Source organism: Sinohyriopsis cumingii, chromosome 11 (genome assembly GCF_028554795.1).
Source record: "Sinohyriopsis cumingii isolate HCF-2022 chromosome 11, ASM2855479v2, whole genome shotgun sequence".
Taxonomy (NCBI): domain Eukaryota; kingdom Metazoa; phylum Mollusca; class Bivalvia; order Unionida; family Unionidae; genus Sinohyriopsis; species Sinohyriopsis cumingii.
This window is the reverse complement of record NC_142971.1, coordinates 108,548,533-108,562,149: the sequence shown is the minus strand read 5'-3', so window position 1 is coordinate 108,562,149 and position 13,617 is coordinate 108,548,533. Positions and strand designations below refer to the sequence as shown.

General features: G+C 34.6%; 2 protein-coding genes across 2 annotated transcripts in view; both read left to right on the top strand.

The window, feature by feature from the left end:
* Positions 1–13,617, top strand: part of LOC149789262 (uncharacterized) — a 46,670-nt gene that overhangs the window by 29,187 nt on the left and 3,866 nt on the right. The window contains exons 5-8 of the mRNA XM_089975437.1: positions 4,934–5,061; positions 8,161–8,291; positions 10,740–10,902; positions 12,671–12,913. Of these exons, the coding sequence (XP_089831563.1) occupies positions 4,934–5,061; positions 8,161–8,291; positions 10,740–10,902; positions 12,671–12,913 (665 nt within the window). The remainder of the gene's footprint in view (positions 1–4,933; positions 5,062–8,160; positions 8,292–10,739; positions 10,903–12,670; positions 12,914–13,617) is intronic.
* LOC149789263 (uncharacterized) lies at positions 334–4,927 on the top strand. The gene is made up of 3 exons (XM_089975438.1): positions 334–1,551; positions 1,951–2,935; positions 3,159–4,927. Exons 2-3 carry the CDS (start codon positions 2,148–2,150, stop codon positions 3,373–3,375), a joined length of 1,005 nt encoding a protein of 334 aa, XP_089831564.1. The 5' UTR covers positions 334–1,551; positions 1,951–2,147; the 3' UTR covers positions 3,376–4,927.

Genomic DNA, 13,617 nt, shown 5'->3' with positions numbered 1-13,617 from the left:
CAAAACTTACATAAAGGGATATAGTGTACATAGATTTTAGATCTACATGTATATGCATAAATTGCATAACATTTTATTGTATGTTGAATTTTCTGTTTAAATGCGAATTGTTTGGTACAAATATTTAAAGTCAGACTGTGATAAAAGATATAAGAAACCATTAAATGAAGACCAAAGTTGATTACAAAGTGAGTATTTGTTGAGCAATACCTTTATAAGTACCTATATCAGCCTAGTGAAATAAAGTAATTCAAATGCAAGAAAGAAAGGTAAGGTGAAAATCTTTTGGTAAGGCAAATTCAAATCTCTTTCAGCAATTATGCCAGCATGATGTGGAACGTTCTTCAGTCCAAACCACAGTAAATACAGGCGTATGTGCATATAGTATAAAACTTGAAGTTGTAGATCTGACTGACAATACAGAATGCGATGAAAAATTTGAAGCCCATTTAGATCTTGTTGTTTTAAACAAGTCTCTGCAAGTAATAAACAGCTAACCTTAACCCCCACCTCTTCTCCCAAAATCTTGTGGGTTTTTTTTGTGTATAAATTCATCTAGCAGGGTTTGTACGCTCTTTGAAGGTCTTTGACAGTTTGGGAAAATCATTCCAGATTACCCTAAGGTCTTTAAAAGTCTTTGAAAATTGAATTAAACCCAACATTTTTAATTTCTTTCCATAATCACAACTAAAATTATCCAAGGTTAGATTTGAATGTAAGTCGAGTTTTTGCGGTTTCTTTTGTTTTGATGACCTGTTCGGTTTCATTGCCACCGCAATAACAAACGAGCATTTGTTTGGCCATACAAAGTTGGCCTTGGCGGCGACTTCAATAATGCATGCACTCTTCATCAAAGCAGGCCAGCTACAGTCTTTAAAAAAAAAACAATGCACCTTTCATCAAAGGAAGTCAGCACCATAACTATCTTCAGCACATTTTTTGTTTTCTAATTTCATGGTGATTTTCATAATCATGTGGTATATGTTTTTAGGTGTTATCTCATGTTGTAAAGTGCTTAGAGCTTCTAAGGATTAGATGCTATACAAAGTCCTTATTATTATTATTATTATTATTATTATTATTATTATTATAATCACAAATCAAATTGCCTAAGGTCGTTAGATTCAGATGTAGTAGGTTATCCTGGCTTCTTTCTTTTGATGACTCTTTCAATTTGATTGGATGAGTCCATCAACTTTGGCCAATTGAGCTGTTCATTACACTAATTCACGTTTTTTTAAACAAGACTGTTCAGCCAGTTGAATTTGGGTTGCATTGAACAAGCGCTCTATGTAGAAAGTTCGCAAAAGTTACACCTGCTTAAGGATTCAAAAATTTGTTCAGTCGATTTAAGTCTTCAGTTTTGTTTCACCTCCTGTTTAAAAATGACAGGTCTTTGCTCTTTCAACGATATCTGGCATGAAAAAGAGTAATACAAGGAATGGCTGAAAAAGGATAAAACATGTAAGCAAAAGGCATTTTGTACATTGTGTAAAAAGACGATCATCTTGGCTTTGATGGGAGAAGGAGCCGTTACAAGTCATGCCAAAGGTAAGATGCAAATTAGTTCACAATAACTACAAACTTTTCATTTAGTGGAACAAAGATGCAGAAGTATAAGCTATGGGGCAAAATAATGATAACTCATAACTCTTGCAGTATAAAATAAGATATTGTTTAATTCGATGATTTGGGAGACATGGCATTTAATTATACTGTCACTTTATTGAACATGTTTGAGGGAAATAAATCATTTTCAAAAATTTTGTTCTACAAAATAATGTTCCTTGCTTTAATATAGAAATGAAGGTTGAACATCCAATTTAATAAATTCAATAAACTAAGTGATATAATTATTTTGATAATGTGTCATCATTATTGATTTCTAATAAAATTCTTGGGTGATACATGATAGTCTAGCAATGATAATTACTTTTGTTTTGTTTCTAGGATATACGCACCAACAGAATAAAAAATCTGCAAAACAAGTCACACCAGTAAGTGGATACTTTCTACAGCCAGCAGCAGGCGGCATGACAGGTACAAAGCAGCCGACCAAATCAGCTCTAGCAACTTCTACATTAAGACTAATTTAAATACTTTTTTGCACTAAATATGAAGTACTGTTGGCCGAAGTCCTTTGGACAATGAAATGTCTTCACAGCCACTACAGCCTGAACATATGCAAGGACATCAACAATATTTTCAAAGCAATGTTTCCTGACAGTACGATTGCTGAACAGTTTTCATGCAGTGAAAGCAAGGCAGCATATCTTGGTGTGTTTGGAATAGCACCTTATTTTGCTGATCAGTTGTTGACGAAAGTGAGAGAGGCCAACTTGTATGTCCTTCCGTTTGATGAGACTCTGAACAAAGATACGCAGGAGAAGCAAATGGACTTGCATGTACGGATATGGGACTGCAACAAAGATATGCAGGAGAAGCAAATGGACTTGCATGTACGGATATGGGACTGCAACAAAGATATGCAGGAGAAGCAAATGGACTTGCATGTACGGATATGGGACTGCAACAAAATCAGCACATATTATTTCACTTCTCAATTTCTTAATCATGCTCATGCTAAAGAGCTCGTGGACAAGTTTGAGCCCAATTCGTCTGACCTAGGGTATAAGGGTCTTCTACAGCTGTCAGTGGATGGACCAGCAGTTAATTGGAAATTATATGACTTGTTGCAGTCTCATATTTCATATTCAGTACCCTTGAAAATGTTAGAAGTTGACTGCTGTGGACTTCATGTTATGCATAATGCATTTCACCGTGGCTGTGCAGCAGTACCATGGGATCTGGAAACTCTTCTGAGCAGTGTGTACCACCTATACTACCAGCTATACCATGATTCACCAACAAGAAGACAAAATTTCATGGACATTACAGGATCAACTCTATTTCCACTGAAGTATTGTAAACACAGGTACAAATTTTTGTTTGGTTTACTAGATGTCTATTTATACAGTCTATTTTACTTTTTTAATTCACTTCATTTCTGAAAGTTATTAAATATAACTTACATGGTATTGAAACATAATTCAAGTTCTCATTGCTACCTTAATTATTTTTATTTTTTGTTTTTCAGTTAGTATATTTTAATTTTGTTTCTGTTTTAATCTAACTGAATATGATTTTCTTTGTTTCAGTTGGCATGAGAATGTTGAACCAGTGGAGAAGGTCATTTTTATTTTGCCTCATCTCATTGACCTTTGTTCACCTGTGAAGAATAAAAGGATAACAGTACCAACCTGCAAGTCCTTTAAGTATGTTCTTGATGCTGTTGGGGATCCTTTGATTAAAGCTAAGTGGCAGTTCTTTGTAACTATTGCCAGAATCGCACAACCCTTTTTGGAGGCTTACTAAACAGATAAACTTATGCTTCCATTCCTTGCCATAGACCTAGGAGTTCTAGTGAAAGACTTCATGTCACATTACATGAAATGTGAAATCGTGTCCAAGGCAAATTCTGTGACAGCATTTGTGAGCATCAGGTCTGATGAGAAGAGAATTTCCTTGATCCAGGAAAAGTTAATGTTGCGTTTTCAGATTCACAAATATTGTTAAAGGCAAGAGCTTCAGACAGGGTTAGATTTGCTTTCAGAACAGCATGCAGAGACTTTATGATTGTATTGGTAAAGAAGCTGTTCGAGAAATCACCTCTGAAATGTCCTTTGGTGAAAAACATATCTTGGGCTGATGCTAGACTTACACATTTAGAGTCAGATATGGAAAAAGAGATAAGCAAAACTCCGTAGGGTCCTCAGAATTATGTGTGAGGCAGGAAGAGAAGCAGAGTCCTGATATGAGTTATTATTGATTCAGTATGGAAATTAGTGGATGATGTTATCCACTTGTACAATCATCCCTTGAAATGATTCAGTAGAACAGATGACAGCCTTTATGAAGTGTTTTATTCTGTCCTTTCCAAAAGAAAAGAATATGTTGAACTTTGGAATGTTCTCCAGAAAATGTAGTTGTTGTCACATAGGCAGGCAACAGTGGAGAGAGGATTTTCTGTCAACAAACAGGTATCTGTTCAGAACCTCAGCAGAGAAAGCCTCAGAGCTCAAAGGCTAAAGATTGACATAATGAGGAAAGCAGGTGGACCTTTGGAAATCGTCATTAGCAGTGAAATGATGACATATGCCTCCTCTGCAAGACATAATTACCATGCCTATCTGGATATGAAGAAGCAGACGAGGAGCATGAGGAGAAAATCAGAAAAGGAAAGAAATGGAAGTTAGCCATGGATGAAGTATAAGAACTGAAAGCCAGAAAGCAGCATCTTGAAGCTGACATTGCCATCAACTTGCGTCCTCTGTTCAGAAGGCAGAAGAAGCAGAGTTAAAAGGACTCATTGTGCTTGTCACAGTCAAATCCTCTTAAGAGAAGAGAGATTTCCAAAATTATTGAAGAGAAAAAACAGCAACTATAATAATGCATTTAAAGCAGTGCTGATGTCTGTTAAGAGAACAATTTATTTTGTATTAAATCAGATAAATAAGTTATATATTTCTGAAATAACAATGAATGTTAACCGATCTTCCAGGTCATTATAAAGCAAATTTAGGAAATTAATTATAATTTATAGTTTGAATTTCATCATTAAACAACATTGTAATATTTTGCATTCATTGTTTTCTCATATAACATAACTTGTATACAAAATGTTAGAGAAAATGTCTTGTTAATCTGTGTCTGTGGTCTTTGAAAGTTTGAGAAAAGTCTTTGAATTTATCATTCAGAATTCTGTATGAACCCTGTCTAGGCACATTGAAACTTGTCAGTAATGGTGCTGAAGGATGAACATAAATTTGATCTTTGTGGACAGTTGTCCTTTGTATAGAGGTTGAAAATGAGAATGCAAAAAGGAAAAGGGACTTATATGTGACTTTTGTGAGCAGATTTCATTATATTTCAGAGTACTTTGCCAAGGTGGTATTGTATAACAGAAAAGAATTACTAGAAGACTTCCTACAGAGGCTTGAATCGCTACATGCTGTGGAAAAGCATCTTCCTCAGTGTATCTCAACTACTGTACAAAAACAGGTACAGTACTCTGTCAGTATACCAATAATGATGATGATTTGTTTCTTTATTATCTGTATTCTTGTAACTATAAATAAGTTGCTATTATTTTGCCCTCTGTGATTCATGCTTATTATGTTCACCATTTCTGTCTTTATATTTGTTAAATATTTCTGATGAATAACTCAAATTGTTGTTTTTTTATCCATAGTGCTGTTTTGAATTAGGAGCTTAAAAATAACTAAGAGTACTTTCTTTGCAATGCTTTGCAATTTTCAGCTGTTTGCGTGCACATTATTAATGTCATTAAAAAAAAGACCCCGTTGGGGAGGATGCAGGGAGGTTAATAGTACTTTAAAGGAATCAGTGGCTATATCATACCAAGAAAATGGAAACTAAGTACCTTTCCCAAGGACACACTGAGGCCACTGACCCAGGCTTTGGTTTTGGAAGGTATCGAACCTAGATCTCATGGATTAAAAATCTGATGCTCTGATAAGAATAATAATACTATAATGTGAATAATTTGGTTTTGTGCTTTTTAACCAACAAGCAAGAAGGCTTTTTAAGAAGCTGTTTGAGAGTCTGAAATGTTTTTTTCCTTAAAAAGATCTTGGGCACCTGCCCCCACCCCCTTAAATGGAAGATTTGATTTAGTTTTGGCATTTTTCATAAGGCCTTTACAAGCCATACTGGTCATTGGCATTTGTAGCATGAGAATTGTGCATATCAATTTTAGGGCATGATGCCTTATCTGCTATAGCTGTTATGAGTGGATTGTCTTGTCTTTCATGCCTTTCTATAGATCATCAGAGAGCTATAGCTATAATTTGGGGTATCATGCACATGTATTTGTCCATTAATGTTTGACTTGGAATATCCATGACAAATAAGACATCATAGTTAGTTATTCAGTTGTATTTTGTCTTCTGCATGTAATTGCATATCACAGAAGTGTCACTCTATGAGTACACTGCATCAGAAAATGTATTTTGTCTACAAGACATTATACAAGCTCATTTCATGTTAATTATGCCACTGTCTCATGAAGTTTTGCAGTAGATATTTCTTTACTCGTGTCCATTCATGTGTGTGTGTGAGAGAGAGAGAGAGAGAGAGATGTGAATGATCCTAGCCAGAAAAATATGCCAGTAATGATCTATTTGGAGAATGTGTTTTGTGATCATAGATTAATATAGGAAATAATTAAATTGTAATTATAATAAAATAAAGTATATTGTAAGCTTTCCAAAGATTATACTTACACATAACTGATTTGTTCTGAACATTTGGCTTGTTTCATAATGATGCACTGTAGTCTGTAGCAACATCCAGTTATGTACAAAATGTCTGCATGGTTTTGTGTGGGGTTTTTTGGTAAAGAAATACATTGTTATTCAGTCGCAATTATGGCAGGAGTTTTACATGCAAGTCAGTGTTAAACATAGCTGTTTAAATTTTAAAAAAGTGGTAAGCAATCCAATTATACTTACTGTTGCATGTTTTATCAATGTTTGGTTTTGTCACTTTTGATTATTAGTGTCTGTTATTATCATTAATAATTATCAAGATGGCAAGAGCTGAAAAGTGCAGTATTGTTCATCTCAAATAATATGCCATCCAGTCTCCTGAAAATAACAGTTTTATGTTTGCTTTAGTGGCTTGTCTCCCATAGATTTCAAAAGGGTGCCACCACTCCAGTAGCCTAAGTGGTTAGAGCATTGGCCTTGGATGTAGGAGATCGCGGGTTCGAACTCCAGCTGAGTCAGACCAAAGACATGTATAAATGGTCTTCTGATCACTACTGAGAACTTTTATATCAGAAAGATTCAAACAGACATTGTCATTAAGACCTTAAACAGAATCCATGGACAGTGATACTTACAAACGTGTTTGTACTCAGATTTTATTGAAAAGGTGTTTCTGCACCACAATTAAAGATTATTTATAATTATATTTAATATCATTTTTATGAGTTTTATTATACTAATTCCATAACATTCCTGTGTTTTTAAATGAAAATATATTGTTAAAGGTTTAATGCATTATTCAGCACTTGACAGGCTATACATGGTGGCCAGTATGTTTGGTGGAGGAAGAACCTGGGAAAACCCCAGGAAGAACCACCAACCCATGGGTAGCTACTGGCAAGCTTTCTCACATACCCACACTGGCCAAACCCAAGACTTAAACCCTCGTGGACAGAGGTGAGACGTCAGTGATCTGTAAATTTGAGTGCCTTAGACAACTTGACCATTCAAATCCCCAAATGAAAATATTAGATATTTAAAAGTTTGTAATGCCTCTCGTATTTTATATGTAATTATTTCTCATATCACTGTGATCCCCCTCATGAAAGGCAACTTTCCTGCTGCAGAAGGGATGGCCTTACAAGAGGGGGACTACTGTATTTACGTTTTCCAAAATGAATTGATATATAAATAAAAAAGAGATTATAATTGGGTTTGACGCTTGATACCTAGTAGTTATCAGATGGAATAAAGTCTCTTTGCTGTAGAGTTGTGCAAGTCTTATTTGGTAATGGATGACTTATTTAGTGAGGAGGTGAGTTCACTGTAAAATAAATGGCATTTACATTTTAAAATGGTAGTATGACTCACTTGCATAAGAAAAAATACTCCTTGAAAACTATGGGAAATCCTTGAAAATGTCCTGCAGAGTCCTTTTTAAATAATCTTGAAGGCTGTATTAACTATTAACGATGCATAAAATCTATTCTAAATGAAACAAGGTAATTTAGGATGTCTTAAGAAGTCTTTCATATATATGATTTACTGAATTTAGTACCTATTTGTATAGAAAGAGACAAGGATAGTATGTATTTACCAGTTTTCAATTATTTGTAACAGATAGAAGATTCTTACTCTTTATTCATACTTTTTAAAATAGTCACGCATTATACATTAGTTTTATACAAAGTGAAGCCTATCTTTAAAGTGCGTTCAAGAACTACAAAATTATGTCCTTTATGGATTGTTCTACTTGATTTTGAGATATACGTGTATCTGAAATTTAGAAAAGTTTAAAATTATGGCCTTTATATGAAGTCTGCTAAGGCTGGTTTTGAGGTATCTAAAGAACTTATTTTGTCTTTTTAAGGGTGTAGAAGATGAACACATATCCAAACTGATTGGTAAACTTCATGAAGTGTCTAGTCCGGAAGCAGAGAATATGAGCAAATCCTATCATGAGAACTGTATCCTACTCGCCATATGTGGATGGAGAACTAGGTACTAAACAGTCAGAATATGTTTGTACTGTTCTTTTTAAGTTTTGATTTTAAAAAATGGCATATAACTATGCTTACTAAATTGTGTATTCCTTCATTTTTAGTTCAGCTGGCAGTAGGGCCAAGTAACTTACGTTATGGTCCAGCATCTGGCATACATTATTCATCATCTATCAACATCTGTATTTATAGTTGGGTTTTTTCTTCAAAAGCTGCCCAGCCAATTTGAATAAAACTTGGTAAGAATGTTCCAAAATTGTAATTAGTGTATATTCCCTAGTAACAGTGTGACAACCAGGTAGAAAACCTACTGTTGACATGTTAATAAGAAATGATGAGAAAGTTTTTATCAAGTGTTTCCTGGGACATACTTGATCAAAATTATATTCAGGTCAGTTAGCATAACAATGGTGTGGCTTCCTTGGCAACCATATGGAAATCCGGTTTTTGACTTCTTCTCTAGAACAACTGCTCTAGTTTTGATAACATTTAATAGGAATGTTAGATAAGACATGTTGTATAAAAATTGTGTTAATGGTGACTCCCCTAGCAAGAGTGTGGCTTCTTTGGAAATTAATTGGAAAACCTATTTTCAACTACTTCTCCAAAATAAATGAGCTTTTTTTTTCTCAATCAAACCTGCTAGGAATTGCCTTTCCATATTAGGTCATATTGAAAGCATTGGCATACAAAAGATGCTAAAGCATAGTCCAAGAGAAGTTACTCTGAGTATATGTGCAGCTAAACTGTATGTCGCTAACACCAATTTCTTTCAATAGCCATGAATTGTCCTGACATGGGTGTCTTTACAACTCAAGGCTTCTTGTTTTATTACTATATTTGCCTTTTAAACCAATGTATTCTAGGTGAGCAATATCAGGCCCACATTATTGATGATATTCAGTATATTATTCACAAGTATAGATACAGTAAGTCGACTTTGTGTGTCTGTGTGTGTGAAGCCACACCATTGTTATACAGACTGACCTGTTCTTACTTATTTTAGACACTAACTTGGACACAAGATGTAAAACAAAACCAGCATATGTGCATTTTCTCAAAACAGCAAGATCTGACCAGCTTCCTTATTCTAACCCATGCCACAAAGAAATCTTGCTGACTTGCTAACTGTACATTTTTATTACAGTCTGTTTGTCTCAGTAATGGTGTCCATGCACTATGCACTTTTCAGAAGAAGAAACCCTTGTTGTCTTCTGCTGTGCTTAATGGATTTGATTTAAAATCATTAAACAACAACAGTAACAACAGAACTTCACTCAAAAAGAATCTTAAAGTCTCTCCAAAATTGAGAACACATCATACAAAACATTTTGAAACAGACACACACATGCATACAAAGTCGGGCTATTTGGTAGAATTTGCAGATGAAAGCATATCTTTTAACCAAAACTGATAAAGCCATAAATTTACTGAGATTTGGAAATCCCAGTCACAGGGTTATATTATATTTTCTCCCAGCTCTGCTCTCGTGGAGAGACAAATAATGTAACCCCTTGATCTGGGATTACCTTGTCTCGATGCCAACCCAAAGAATGATTCTGTTAGCCTCCTGTGCAAAAGCCACAAGGCTGAACTCAAATATTTTATTTTCTGTTTAGGCTTTATTGCTGCTTTCTATTGAATGCAAGTAACATTTTTCACTGGATAGCTTGCCATGAAAAATTGGAGTAAACATATACATGAATTTCTTAATGAATAGGATGCTGCAGCATTTGTTTGGCTCGGTGAAAATGTACAACTGTACTGTACAGATCTTTACCAGTATGAAAACATACTAATTTATGCTTTTTTTTAATAGTAAACTTGAGCAGGTGAGAAATATTGTTTATATAGTTTTGTTAAAATGTACCAATTTATTTCTTCAATAATTAATATAGGGCAAAGAATGACAATATACTGCTTGTCATTTACACCTAACATTTGAGATAAATGTAGAAGTGGCTGTATACGAAGTATCTGGTAAAAATAAATTTCCTTAAATATTTTAAAGAAAAGAGGTCATTACACCGGATTCATTATATATGAATTTTGGATGGTTGATTGGTTGCTTGATTAGTTTTTGATGGCACTTTTAGCACATTGATTATATCATGCTGCTGAGTGGGAGATATGTGCCTTTCCAGAGGACACAAAGAGACAATGAGGCAGCAAACCCAGAATGGCCTGGGTGGTTATCAAACCTGCTACCCATGAATTACAAGTCAGATGTTCTACCAACTGAGCTACCAAGGCTCAATATAAGTTTTGAATAATGTTTAATAATTTCTGCCTGTTTGCATAGTTTTTCAGCAGATTAGGCACTGCACTGTTTGCATACAATCTAAAGTAGAAGAATCTGGTGATGGCAGATCTGAGTCAGTGTTCTTTGTAATTTTATGTTAAATAAGGAAAGATGGTAATTGATGAATTTTTCTCTCACATGTTTCAGTGATTCATCGAAGGATGTATTGATGTGCCAGTATTGTAGGAGAAAAGTAGGTCTTTGGAATTACACAGAACATGTGAATGGGCATAATGGGGTGGCTGAAACAACTAGCAGCAGTGATGTGACTTTGGAGAATGGGGAACCCAGTCCAAAGAAACAGAAATTGGTAATGTACACAGACTAGGTTTACTTATGGCTAAAATTGGCCCAACGTTTTTCTGAATGTATCTACTATATGGGTACTTCATAGAATGGTTACTGTTTTGTTTTTGACATGGAAATTTGTCCCCACTGTGTTTTTAATTCAGAACGATGATAACATAATTGATGGAAGTAAATTATAGAAAGAACACTTGATAGCTTTACATGTCCGTTAGGTGTTATCTGTTTTTGTCAGAGCAGTAAGACATCTCCCTTAACAAACGTACAGATTCACACACACATTCACGCAATTTCCATTTTTATGAAGATAATGCACTAAAATGATATTATTCTCACTTCTACTGCATTTCAACAGCTAAATAAAAGTTAAGAATCCTTCTTTCATGTGCAAATAAGGAGGTGCTAATATGAAAAGAAAGCAAACATTTAGGATGTATTACATTTTAATAGCTCTTCTGTTTGAACAAAAATACTTGAAGACAGAAACAGTTAAATGTTTGACAAGACAAACAGATGGACAAAAGTAGGATGAACATTGGGTAAGTATTCTTGGAGAAAAATAATTTACTTAAAAATTTGCTTCAACTGCCTTTTAGTTTAGTAGAGGAGCTTTATTGTTTTTCTTCAGCAAGCGACAACTCAGCAAATTCACGTAGTTTTGGAATCGAAATAGTTTGTAAAGAATACCTTATGTTTATCTCGCATCTTCATACAAGTTATATCAAGTATCTTCTGACTACAGAAGCAGAAGACAAAGACACTTTTCTGAAATTTTTGAACTTCTTTGTTGAAAACCTTTTAGCACAATTAAGTAAAAACTGTTTAAGATAGACTAATGAAATTTGGGATACGTGTTTTTGAACGTTTTGGACATGGACATTATTTAGTCAGGAGTGGTGTGATATGTGTTTTATGAACATAAATCCTGTTTGAACTCACTGAATGGGTATGATCTCTACTCGCTTCTAAGTCAAGTCCAACTTCAAACCATATAGACCCTGATGTGCCATCACATAATGTGCTAGCAGATTGGGGTCTGTGTTGTTGTTCTACTAATTACTCCTAACAAATTACATAGACTATAATATCCCTGCACATGATGTGGCGGTAGATCTGGGTCTGTGTAGTTGGCAGATTGACTTTACTTTTAAGTGAGTATATATGGTAATTGCTCTCTTACAGATGCAATACACCTTTCTTGACTTGTGACTTTTTTTCTGTCACTGACATCCTTTCAGCAAGCTATCAGCATGTTTTGCATTTGTAACAACACTTTTCTTGATGGAATATAGCCAAAACAATTTGTAAACATACAGATTAGTGAATCCTATTCTAGTTCTTCCTCCTCCTTCTCTGCTAATATTATCTTGTCTGTAAAGACTTGCAAGCTTCTTAACTAGTTTTGAGGAAGTCAAAAGTCGACATAGAAAAATAATGACTTGTTACCATTTTTTTTATCAATTGGTGGAATCAATCATCTGTTTTCAATTTATTATGTTTCCTAATCATGATATGAATGACAGAACCCTTTATTATTTTCATTTCCATCTGTTAAAAAGATCTGTTCTTCTGACAGTACATATGTTGTACATTCATCCACCAGTGATTTTGTAATAATTAGGATCAATATTTCAGAACCTATTTATGTGTAGATTGTCAAGTAGATGCAAAAGAAAGATTTATTTCTCACAGCATTCTTTAATTCAGCTAGTGATAATTTACATTTTATTTTGATGTTTATTGTAATACTGCCAATGTTGTATTTTCTGCAGGGAAGAGAAAAGATAGACCCTATCACAGAGCACAAATATTGGTGTCCTTGGATAGACAAAACCACTACATCATCAGTCTTACATCCACAACACAATCAGAACTTGCAGTCTCCAAACAGGTCTTTTGATTCTTCCTCCTCTAGTGTTAACAGTCATGAACCAGTGTGGATGGCTTGTTTGAGGCTCTTATATCCAAGTGTGTTTAATGAATCAGATACGTCCATTTCTGCATGTATGAAACAGGTTGGTTCACCACCCTACAAGTTGCTCTTTTTGTCTCTGTTTAAGAGATTGTCTCATATACTGCATACTGCTATTTTTGACTGTTCTTTAAATTGTTGCTTCTGATCTTATATTTTTGTAATTTTTTTTAAATATCACAGAATGTTGTCTACTGGACATTAACTTCATGGTTCCAGAATTTTGCACGAATGCAGAATTGGCAGACATTTATTATAATTACTGTTCTCCTGGCCATTAGGCCAAGTGAGATTATGGTATGGTCCAATGTCTTCATCCATCAGCCATTTGTCTACATTTGCTTGTTACTGATCTGAAGGCCATGTTTGTTTTTTTATCTGCTTTGGATCAGTTTAGAATATAGGCTGATATCATCTGTGTCTCAGACAACTTAGGAATTTGAGAGAGATCTATGCATAATAATGAAGTGATCTTGTTCCTAATTTTCTGAACTTGTTACCACTCTAGAGGCCATATTTCTGATCTGATGCTGATCAAACTTGGAATATATGCTTATATTGTGAAGATCTTTTGTTAAGTTTGATATCACTTCAGGAGCCACACATACCTGTTTGGCTGAGATTCTTAACACTCTGGAGCAGTATTTCTGAGAGATATGTGGATATTAATTATGTGATCTTGCATTGGATTGGCTTAGCTAGCTACCATTCATATTTTAGATCCAGTTTTTATCAGTCTCAGAATAT

Coding starts and splice junctions, on each gene's coding strand:
- LOC149789263 (XM_089975438.1), top strand. CDS start 2,148: ATGAAATGTCTTCACAGCCACTACAGCCTGAACATATGCAAGGACATC. Junction 2,936..3,158: donor CTGAAGTATTGTAAACACAG/GTACAAATTTTT, acceptor TCTTTGTTTCAG/TTGGCATGAGAATGTTGAAC.